This window comes from Lonchura striata, chromosome 3 (genome assembly GCF_046129695.1).
Source record: "Lonchura striata isolate bLonStr1 chromosome 3, bLonStr1.mat, whole genome shotgun sequence".
Classification (NCBI taxonomy): Eukaryota; Metazoa; Chordata; class Aves; order Passeriformes; family Estrildidae; genus Lonchura; species Lonchura striata.
The window spans coordinates 95,181,821-95,194,289 of record NC_134605.1 but is presented as its reverse complement, the minus strand read 5'-3'; the positions used below and the strand labels follow the sequence as shown (position 1 = coordinate 95,194,289).

Below are 12,469 nucleotides of genomic sequence, written 5' to 3'. Positions count from 1 at the left end.
AGTCCTTGAAGGAGTAATGTGAACTTGGTGTTAGTTTCTTTCTAATCTTAATAAACTGAATTAATTCTTAATAATCTAATCTTCTCCTAATTTCTCTTAGGTTTAGATTAGTTTTATTTAAGATGATTAAATTTAGGTATTATGAATCACCTACTGAAATGGGACTGAAGAACTCTAAAAGCTCTAGCGCCACATCTTTTCAGGTTATAAAAGGACTCATATTTCAGGGGTCTCCATTTTATAGTTTCTATATGTTAACAACCAAATGGAAAACATCACTTGAATACAATACAACCACTAGAATATGTAAAACACATTATATACACTTTATTTTACTACGAGCAATATCTCAAAAATTAAAGCTCAAAATATTACATACAGGTAATTTTAAAACTACATGATAAAAATACACAGAACTACTTGAACTTTTTCAAATTTAAATCTAATGTCAGCTGGTTTAGATCAGAAATTTAAAGAAATTTTAGGTACTAACTTGTCCTCCCATCACTTTATTAAAAAGGTAGCATTTTTTAAAAACATACCTTTCTATTTTTTAGGTTTCCATTTCTATTTATCTTCTTTTAAGTCCATTCAATATTTTATTGAGTTTTTCAATTTAATTGTTTTACAAATAAGAAATAACCTAAGTTTTGAAACAATTGAAACAGAGGACTTATAAAGCTAATTAATAAAAAAATGTACATTTAAACACGCTCACAATAGAGTAAGCACTGCAGGTCATTGATCTTATTTCCAGGGAAATATTTTGTACTTTGATGGCTGTTTTGAAAATAAAATAATTACATAATGCATGCTTGGTCCCATTACTGTTGATCCTCCAAACGGATATTCATGCTTCTTGCAAAATAAGGTTTAGTGTAGAATGGAGGCTAGTTCATTATTTGGTCTTGCATTTCTCAAAGGGAAAGGATCTTTTCTATCTCAGTTAACAGCAGGAGAACCCTTTATTGCTGTAAGTGGCTAGACATAGAAGCATAAGCACTGATTCATTTGCTGTTTATGCAACTGGCTTTGATGACATGGGCTATGACCTGAAAACTGTTAAGATACAAATGGACTTTCATTTGCACTTATCATTCATTTTGATTCCTGAAGATTAAGTTTAACTGTTGGGGATCTTTGCACTATTAATGATGGATGAAGGTGACACTGCTGCGCCATTAAATTCACTCTGAGTACTTCAGACTTCTTCCCATTATTCCACACATCTCTTTCATCTTTTGCTGCTGTGTAACCCCATATGACTTTTTCAGCAGAGTCAGGCAGTGCCAGTGACAACTCCTGGCACCCATGTAAGCCAAGGTTTCTTTACCTGTGTATGTCAGAGAAAGGCTACCATACTTAGAGTGTGAAACAGTCTGAATACCACTGCATACAAGGTGCTCAGAACACAAATGACATGTTGAGAGGAATTTTAAGGAGGAAAAATAAACATACTACAAAGGAATACTAGAATCCAATCAGACAGCTGACATTATTTATAGTTTTATCCGAACTATCATAGTATGTCTGTTACTGTTACTGTTATAGACTACTTTAAAAACCCCACAAATAACCATATACTCCTAGTCAAGAAGGAAAGCTGGAAACAATCAGGAAAGTTCATGAAAATTGCAATATCCTTCATTTGATTTAAAGAATGTTCCAGTTTATTGAAGGTTATCCATCATCACACATGTAATAACTGGGTAATAGCTACCTAAGATAAATGAGACACCCAAGTAGATTTCTCAGACAAAGTTTTTCTCATTATTTCCCCTTGGAATTGCTCCTGCAGGTATTCTATACATTGCAATTTCTTGGCATGACAGTGTTATTATTTTTTATGAAGCATTTGACAAAGCATTTCAAACAGCTATATTCAGAATAGATGACTCAATGAGACATGCTTGCATTCATATGAATTTAGTTCAGACACTTTCAGAAATAGTGTCATAATACATGACAGTTTCAATTAGCATTCAGTAACCCTCTAATTTAATTCGTGTTTCTCTACTATTTGAATTTATGACCAAGAGGAGCTGAATGTTGTTATTTCTTAGCTAACCCAATGCAGTATATATTGAATACTTGGTTCTGTATGTAGACATTTAGCTATATTAATCCTTTCAGGAACATTGCAAAACTAGGACATTTGTAAGCTCACAGGTAACACTGAGCTGATCAGAAAGATAATAAACCAAACAGGGTTACAAAAAATAGGAATCTGAAATTACAATTCTAAGTCTCTAATGAGAGACTAAAATAGATACATAGAATTACAAAAGTCCCAAGTGTTGTAGAAGTTTTCTTACTTTAGCATGAGTTTCTGCAATTTCCTCATGGTTTAAAAACAAGCATTACAGTGGAGTTCTAAAAATAAACAAACTGATAAAATCTAGCTTTACACAGACTGGGTGATCTCAGCATCAGTTCAAACTCATATTCCAAATATACTTACCATTAAATATGTGAGTTAGTCATTGCCTTTTCTTTAAAAAGTTATGATTTAAAATAGAGAGGAAACAATACAGTTAAAATCATTTTGACACACACATGCTGTAAACAATTAGCTCACAAAGTTACTCCCTAGAAGAGAGCTCTGCAATTATAAAATAGGTGTTGGAGTTCTGGATGCTGAAAATTTTAGACTTTCTGTGCTGACAAACTCTGACTCCCAGAAGAGCAATGCATTTGACCTGAGGCCACGAAGAAGGCTTCCAAAATTGATTGATAACACTGGGATTAGGGGTATGTAGTTTGATTAGCAGAGTGTAATATCACATGGTAGAAAACTTAGAGTTTAAGGTTTTAGCATATAGTAATATATATGGAGCAAGATGGGGGTTTTAGGGTGGAGGCTGGTCCCTCTTTATCTTCTTTACCTTCTTCTTTACCTTCTTCCTTCCTTCTGGGTTTGGGTGGTATTTTGTAATTGGACAGAAAATTTGCATTGTGGACTTTGAGTGATTAATTATTGGGTTAAAAGTGAAGATAATTTAGGTGTCATTTCTTAACTGGATATTTTAGCCTTAAAAGACCTTGTAATGAAAGATAGCCATTTTGCACCTTGTTAGTGAAATACTGCAGAATTCACTGCCTGTGAGACTGTGTAACATAGATAATAAAAAATAAACACCTAAGCCTGAACGCAAAATACCATCTCAAGTGCCTTCAGTCCCAACCTTGACAGAGGTAGAGAAAAGAAGCCAAGAACTGGCAATAGGCATAACAGACTTTCATGTCTACTCAGAGATCACCACTAAATCAAGAAATATGGGGTGAATGTAAAAGAGAATCATACTTCAAAAATCACTAAAATCAAATGAACATAACAAGCTCTTGGACTTTCTCTGAAACAGAATCTGATTCTATAGGTCTCCAGAGCCGTCCAAAATATTAAAAATATTTATTAACATATAATAAAATAAATATTAAAATGTAAAGGGAAAAAATTAAATTAATTAAATAATAAATTATTATTACTGGAATACAGCAAATGCTGCATAATCTGAGAATTAGATAGAAGCATCCAATCTACCTAGAAGTACTAAAAAGGTCCAAGGAGAGGACTAAATACTTCTAGGTAAAGAGTAATTAATTTCACTGCTCTCTTCACTCCTTAATGGAAAAAAAATAAACCAAGAATAATTAAAAAAAAAAGTTTTATTATTTAGAACTTACACAGCAGCATTAAAAACACTGCTTGTCTTAATTACATTGTGCAAGTTTCTCTATACTGTCAAATGTGGAACTATTTCTGTTACTTTCACAATATTCTTCTATTATTATTTTCTTAAAATTTTAAACAGTGCAAGCAGTGATTGTCTAGCTGCCTTCATTTTAAATCACTTCAGTGATATTTATTTAATCACATTGAAAAAGATAGTTTTGCACTTAAGGGTTACACAGAAGATCTAAGTTTATGGTTACTTGAAGACTTTAATGCAAAAATCATAATGAGCTTTAAGGGAAACATAAAAAATCAAATAGTAGAAATCTCTCCTCCATCTAGCCCACATTCCATAAAAACATTAAATTATTTTCTGGAAATTTTCAAAGATATAAAAAATATTTTGATTTTAAAAGATAATTTAGAATACTTTTTCCTCAATTTCTTCTGGGATATGAACTTTTCTAATATCTGAAAACTGACAGGAATTTTATAGATGCTTTTAGAATGTAATAAATTACTGCTTGCATATTAAAACTGACACAAGAATAATTTCTATTGGTTCAGTGGTGTTTTTCAGTTTTTAGAAATGGGTCACATTTCTAATATAGCAATGTACAAATGAAATATGTAAATTTCTTAAATACAATCAGATAAGACACTTCAGGGATGCAAAAAGACCCTTCTCTGCTAATCACATGATTCTTGATATTTACTTCTGTGGTGAAGCCTCTACATTCCTGGAATCACCATCTGTGATATTATAGAAATAGCATATAAATAGAATATTACATGTAACAGTGATTTATTTAATAGTATAATATCAACTTTTTTCCACAATCTTCTTTATTCTTGCTCATATATAACTGTTTTCCATTCTTAAGAAATTAGCAACTGTATTTACATTCACGTCATCTTTTATACACAATGAAATAGAAAAAGAGTGGAAATTGTACTACATACTTTTACAAGCAGTTGTAAAAATATGGATAAAGTGTAGAATTTATAGGTCATGTACTCTGTGCATACTATTTTGATACACTGATATGCAACATTGACTCAGAATACAAATGGCAGTAGCAACATCTCTAAAATATATTAAAATTGTATCTTCTAAAGATCAAAGAAGTTGAAACATTTGTATGTTTGTGATTGAAAAATCTTTCTTTTTTTTTATTTTTTCTGCTTAAAATAGTAATAAAACCAAACCTCAGTGGGAGCAATGGTAAGAGCAGTAGCATCAAATATCTGTAAAAACAGTGAAAGAGCACTATGCACAGTTTTTGTGGGGACCTGTGTTTGCAGCTACAGAGGTGGGACATGTGGCACAGAATCAGTGCTGTGGGACTCTCCGGGGTCTGTCAGGGCAGGGTCACTGCCAGGCAGGTCCCAGCTCATGGCCCTGCAGTGGACTGACCTTGTCACACACCCCCACAGCCCCTCACTAACGCCCCATCCCCCTGCTGGGGGATGGAAGAGACAATAGGAAGAGCAAAATCAAGAAAATGCATGGGGCAAGAAGAGGACAGTTTAATAAGTGATGGAAAGGGGAAGAAATCAATTCATCAAAGGTGAATTCATCAAAAGTTCATCAACACATAGATCAAAGGGATCACCTTTGTTCATTTTTTGAAAGCCACGGCTCCTACAAAAATTTGTAAGAGGATAATAGATTGTGTCAGGTAATTTCTACTACCAGTCATCCCTACTTGTCTGTTGTTAGTAGAATGCTGAAAATGGTAAATGAAGTAGTTTATCCCAAATTAGTATCATATAGATGTACAATTTTAATTATATAAAAAATATATTTTAGAAATAGGTCTGAAGACAAAAATTAAAATTTATAAAGGAAAATCATTCATGTGGTGTGTTATTTATTTGTTTAATATTTCTAGATAGTTTTCACACTTTAAATAAATTGTAGCAATTTACTAAAATTTTAGTTTCTTTGCTTTACATATGAAACCCTCAATTTTTAGAGGGGGAATCCCCCTGCTTTTCCCAGATGTGTTGTCTCATTTAAAATAGAATACTATTGGCCATTTTAGAATGTTTGAAAATAATTGGAATCATTGGATGAATAATTTACATTTAGAGAGGGGGGAATTTTACTTATTGCATTTCAATGAGGTTCACAATTAACTATTAAAAAGTATGTACTTCTCAATGGTACTGCAGAGAGAACACATATAAAGAATCAGATTTTCTTTGGGCCAGCAGAAAAACTGGGAGACCGACCACCTTCTGAGCAAAACTGTAAGCAAGATGTATAATTGAAATTTCATGCTAAGTCCACACTTTATTGTTTTATGATTTAAGGCAAAGGTTTTCTAGAGAAAAAAGAAAGAATTAAGTATTACCATGTGGTAATTTATGGGTATTTTTTTAAACAGTTTAGAATTCTACAGCTCATTTCCATTTCACCCTTCCAAAAATAATTTTTAGAAAAATAGTAGATAAGGCACTTGTGAAACAGAATTCTATTTATGAGGTATAGATATAACAAACAGGTTTCCATTTACAATGAAACAGATGAAAAAATATCAATTTTTTTACCGGTGGAGTGCTGAAAATGTAGAAGGATGATCCCTTCAGGGCCAGAAACTTGAATTTGTAGAGCTGAGATGAATCAGTTCCTTCAAGTCTCTCATTTACCCATCCCATATGTATGACCTGTAAAAGAAAATAATTGAAAATTAAAGTTCACTTTCTCAGTGGATCATGAGTGGTTTTAGTAGCATGGATGCATGATCTACTTCACATCTGCCTTACAACCACATACAGTATAGTGTCAGCATGTCAGAAGTTCTTGAAGAGACTTGTAGTACAGGTAGTCTAAATCATATCTGAAATAATCCCTGTTTTAAAAGCCACCTATGCAGGTCAAAGCAGACTCTCATTTGAGCCAGCAGGAAAATCTACTTGTACCGAAGTAGTACAGCAGTTTATAAAAACCATAATACCTTATCTATAGCAGTGTCAAAATTTGGAGATACTGATTTCTATTACACATACCTCTAAAGAAATACCTCTAAACAAATCATAGATTTATCTGAAATCAAATAGCTTTCACCAGGCTAACATTTGCAACTGTTAGAGTCTTTGTCACACTTGCTGTCTTTCAGAGTTTATGCATTTTCATATACGCTTTATCACATGCATGTTTTCAAAGAATTAGGTATCAAATCCAATAGTTACACAATGTTAGCAGTGTTGCAGTGCATGCCTTTATTTTCCAGATAAATTAATGCTAAGAAAAAATGAAATGAAGTAAAATTGCATGTTTCCTTTTTGAGGTAAATACAAATTTATAAAAGAATGCCATAAATAAGAATGCCTTAGTGTAGTAGCAGAATATCATGAATGTCTTTACTGGAAAATAACAAAGCATAAACTTTCCAGGCTCCATTTTGCATACTTTAAGAGGAATATATTGCTCTTGAAACAGGTACTTAAATCTGGAGTGAAGCACCAATCTGAATGTGCAAGTATTGCTGAGCAGCTTGCTCATTTTCAACTAAGGCTGCACTTACAGACAGTAATGAGTTACAAGGGGAAGAAATGCCAAAGCACTAGCTAATAGTATGGATGAATTTTCATACCTATATTATGAAAACCTCACAAATTGTTTTCTAAATGTTGGCATTTAATGTATCAATTATGTCTTTTGTCAATCACTTTATCAATGAATAAATAATAAATCAGCATGTTGAGCCAGAGAATCCTTCTCCATACTGTTCTACTGAGCTCCAGCACTAACATTTTAAGGAGATCTAAGAAACAGCAAAATAAATACAGTAGCCCTTCCAGTTCTTGATTTGCTATTCTGTAAATTGAATAACTCTCACCAAAACATTGTTTCTGTAGTAGTCAGCAAAAGCATTGAAACAGAATTTTCAGACACCTCATTACATAAAAAAAATACTATATTATTGTTGCTATTCTACTACAATGCTATTATATATTCAATTTATCGGGGTCTTAATATCAAATAACACAGACAAAAAGAATGATATCCAATATAGTGTTAGGGTTTTTTACTTTCTACGTATCTTTCTTATTGACTAGTTTATTTAATGTTCTTTTAGATTTCAGAAATGGAGAAAGAATTATTATTCAGTTCAAAAAAATCTGTATGGAACAAAAGTAAACAAGTGTTGGTACTTAATTACAAGCTGTCTGTGGTTTATAGGGTTTCTGAGATTTTAATTTGATCTTAGTACATAGTTGGGAATGTCAGTCTGGAGTAAAAAATATTCTGTTTTGTGATTGAAATCTGCCATTTGAAGTTTTCAGGAGTGTTCATAAGGCATTATACTACAAACTGTCTCTTCTCAGCACTGCTTTTACTACTGTTTGAAAATTACCCATACATCATTGATATATTATTAAGTTCCTAACATGCTCTAATACACTTTCCAAAATTTCCTGTAAGAAGAAAATGAGCAATGGCACTCATTACAAGGAGATAAAACAAGTCACTAACAAAATGTAATCCAATCATAGCAGATAAATGAATGTTCTTATTTGCACTTATTGTTTTCCTGCAGCAATAAAGCATCTAGATGCTGCAATGACTGGAAATTTAATATGTTAAATTTAATAAAGTAGTCAGTACATTTTGTATATAGTAGTTTTAGTTAAATACTTATGAAAAGTAAATAATGCAAAACACTCAGGAGGGAATTGAAGAAAGAAAATCAAGTATATGTCTATGTATGACACATCAGAACAGACAGATACACTTATGTAATTAAAGTGGGATAAGAATCTACGAGACATGCCAGACTGACCTGCAAATTAAGAACCAGTGTCATACCATGAGGCAAAATGGTATGACATAAATTACTGTTTTCCATTGTACATCAGTTGCATTCAATTATGTCTGAATGGCTACTATTCAAAATGAAATATTCTAGAGAGCAAAGTATAAAGGAACTTAGAAATTATGACACAAGTGTTCTTTGTGCTTTAGTTCAAGAAGGAAATTTATAACTCCAAGCTGGGCACAGATTGAGCATCACAAATTGCAACATATCCACACTATGCTGAAGGGAACTATGAAGATATTTATGTACCTGAATTCACGTGTCTTCCCAGGCATTGTCTGCCTGGACAAAATTTAGACTACAAATCCTTTTGGATAGCAGTAATAGTTTCTACTTTTTGTGTGCTTGTTTTAACAGGAGGCTGATAAATTGAACCTGATGTCTCTCTCTCATCTTTATTCATTACAGCCTTCTTGTTCAGGTTAGGATCCAAAGCACAAAACTCTCTACTGAAGACAGCTAGCACCAGTAAGTTGCCTTACTGGTTATGCATTCTTATATTATAGCAGATCAGAAGCACTATTTCTGCAGCAGGAACTAAACAAACTAAAGAAGAATGGAAAACTCGCATCCTTCACAACTTTTTTTTTATTATATGTCTGCTTTGTATTTTAGTAATATTACAATAATAACAACAAGTGGAAAAATAAAGAAGAAACAATTTCAAACTATAGCTGTTTATCTCATAGAGCATATATACCTCACAGCACTGCATATCAGCTGACTAGGGGTTATAAAGTTCAGTGTTTTTAAGTGGTCCTTCTTCTGTTAAAGTTTTTTCAGTTGAGGATCTGAAGTGCCAGAAAACGTATCTGAAGGCAAAAAATCAAGGCAATTTCATTAGGGAATAAAAGCTTCCTACCAAGTAAATAAAGTCAAAAAAACAAAGATCTCAATTCTATCTCTATGTGGTCTCTTTATGCTTAGTCCTGCTCCCTTTCTACAGGTTTAATTTGTAAAATTGTAGTCTTCAAGAACCTAACTTTTGCAGACTAACCAGTAGGAGAAAGTAATTTTGTTGCTATGTGCTATATATTTAGAAACATTTTTCTCTTTTCTGAGAAAAAAAAAAAGAGAGAAAGAGAAAGGAAGAAAAAAATGGTCTTCAAGAGTAGGTACAGAGTTTCTTATATGCTGCAGGATGAAGCCAGACAAACATGTTCATGGCACACCTGCAGCAGTAGTTTGCTATAAAGAACAATGAAAAAAACCCTTCATATTTGAAACATTTCTTATTTATAATTATGATTTTATAATTATCAAATATAGAGTAGAAAAGTGGCTTCTGAAAAACTTAGTACCCTGTCCTCTCAAAAATGCAGTAGCCCTGATTTCTAAAAAATGCTTCCTTAATGTTCTCAGGACCTCTGGTACAGTGGAGTCTTCCTATTTTCTCTCAATAATCTGTTCTAGCACTTTATTTTTCATGTCAAGCATGAATCAGTCTCACTGTAATAATGATTAAAGACTTTTTTTTGCCCTCTCCAATAAAGCCTCAAATGATTTTCACTTTAGAGTGGAAGAATTAAAAACACTCAGTTCACAAATGGAGCAAAAATCCATAAACAAGGATATGTAGCTCATGTGGCATCGTTCTTTGCTGCTTTTCATGTGTTATTCTCTCAGCAAAATGTTATCATTATTGAATATTTCTTTCATACTTCTGTATTTCTTTTAACCTCACCACAGAGGCCGCAGAAAACCTGTGCTCAATACCTTTTCAGAAACACAGTGCAAAAAATCAGAGGCAGTATTCCTGCCAAGAACACTTAGCATGTTGTGCAGTAGCTGGTTGAGGTACAGCCCACAGTGCCTGCCTTTCTCAAAAGCCACCGAGCAGACATGGCTGTTCTGGCACGCAGGTGAGCAGCCAGCCTGGCCTGATGTTAAACTGACAGGGCAACAGCGTGGCAAACTGCTGGACATCGCTCACGATGCGGAGGGAGGAGTTGGCTGGAAGCTGAAGCCAACAAGGGGGCAAACATCAATAAGGAGGTAAACCAGAAGGTGAAATACACTAAAACAAAGTGAATAGTGGGTGAAGAATGCCAAAAGATAACGAAAAAGGGGACTGATTCACAGACAGATGTGGTGGTATCACAGATTAAGGCTCATATAACCAAATGAGCATGTAAAATTCAGAAAAAATGAGGGCAAGTGGAGAAGCAGTAAAGTGTTGATGAATTCCTTACTGCAAGGGGAAAAAGGGTGGAGAAAAGAATATTAGGTAAACCAAAGGCATGCAAGTTTTTCAGGTCTCTGTTGGTCAACCCTGTACCTAATTACAGCATGCTGATAATAAATAAATTGATATGGTAATTATAAACCATAATAATAAACCATAGTAATAAGTCCTAAAAATGAACCTGTTGTTTTCCATAATATCTCTATCTGACTGGCTTCTGCAGATAGGGTCATCTCTGAATTCTAGTAAAACAATGGTGGATGATATTTTCTAAAATAATTTATGCCCCCTAGATAAACATCAAATATTTTGCAATAACAACCTCTTCATTTTTGCCCAGTCTTTTACGTATACTTAATTTTTTTTGCATATATGCAGTTTCTTAATTGGCTTCAATCCTGCTTTTCAGACTCACTCTTCAATAAGGCAAGATCATTCATATGTTTAACTGGTGTTTTAAAGCATAATGTCTGCAAAATTAGTAGGCTTACTTTTGTTAATGCGCCATAAAGGCAGTATTCAAGGGAACTGGATCCATGTCACCTCTTTAGCACTTGTAGTCAATAAGACAGTTTTGAAAATGAGCCATCTATACCTAATATTGGATTATCCAACAAAATCTGTACAACCAAATCCATATAATATTTGTTTAAAATATTTTAATGTCAGAAATTGTCAAAAAACCTTGCTGGAATCAAGATATGTTGCAGCAACCTCCTGTCACACATCCACAGGATATGTTACATGTTCACAAGAGAAAATCATCAGATTGGTTGTCATGATTTGTTATTGAAAAATCCTTCAGTGCAGTCATTTTTCATCTTTCTGCTCCACACAGGTATTTTGTTTATTTATTTATTCTTTACAGGGATTAAATTGAGTCGTATCTAACTGCCCAACTTCTATGTTATTCAATTAGCAACCATAATGTTTGCACTTTCCTAATGTTTAGATATGTCATTTGGCAGACACAAATCACCTGAAATAATAATGATAAAAGTTTAGGTCTTAAAAACATAAAATTTATCCAGCAAAAAAACAAAAAAACCATTGCAAGTACTTTTATCTGTACAGAGAGAGAATTGGCTAATTTACTTTTCTAAAAATAAAAATCAATCCAGCAGTATGTATTTTTTGAAAATTGAGTCCCAAATCTAACAAAGAATCAAGTGCTTTCAAATCTCTACAATATTATAATAAATTATATCAAGCAAAAACTAAAGTTATGATGCTTAGATGCTGTGTGTTTTATCATTGACACAGGTTACATGGAAACTTAGAACCAGAGCTTCAGTAGTGCTACTTATTTAATACCATTCAAATTTGTGTAATCCCTGAATATTTCTTAACAACTTGTATTCCTTCACTTGGAGTAACTATCATGACATGTCCTGGTATAGTTAGAAATCACCAAATAATTTCCACAAATAATCTGGGATTTTAGTTTTGGTGGAAATAATTTCCAATAGGCAGTTTAAATGCAAACACCCTACTTTGGTGGGAAAAAGGAATTTAAAAGTGTGGAAATACCCAGACCAATTAATTTCATGACCTGGTACTATCTATTTTAACAATATAAACATATAAATAATAACTACAACTTCTACTACCTTGCCTAATGCCTCTAACTTTGGGTCATAGACACAGGGAAAAGGAATAGAAACAGAGAATAATAGAATATTCTAAGTTTGAAGGGATCCACAAGGATCATCAAAGTCTAAATTATGGCCCTGCACAGGCTAAGAATCACACCGTGTTTGTTTGACATAGTTTGGCAAAGAG

General features: G+C 33.2%; 1 protein-coding gene across 1 annotated transcript in view; it reads right to left on the bottom strand.

Annotated features, from left to right (window-relative positions):
* The window catches only part of SNTG2 (syntrophin gamma 2), a 200,608-nt gene that overhangs the window by 29,421 nt on the left and 158,718 nt on the right, over window positions 1-12,469 (bottom strand). The window contains exon 12 of the mRNA XM_021551123.2: window positions 6,230-6,346. Within this exon, the coding sequence (XP_021406798.2) occupies window positions 6,230-6,346 (117 nt within the window). The remainder of the gene's footprint in view (window positions 1-6,229; window positions 6,347-12,469) is intronic.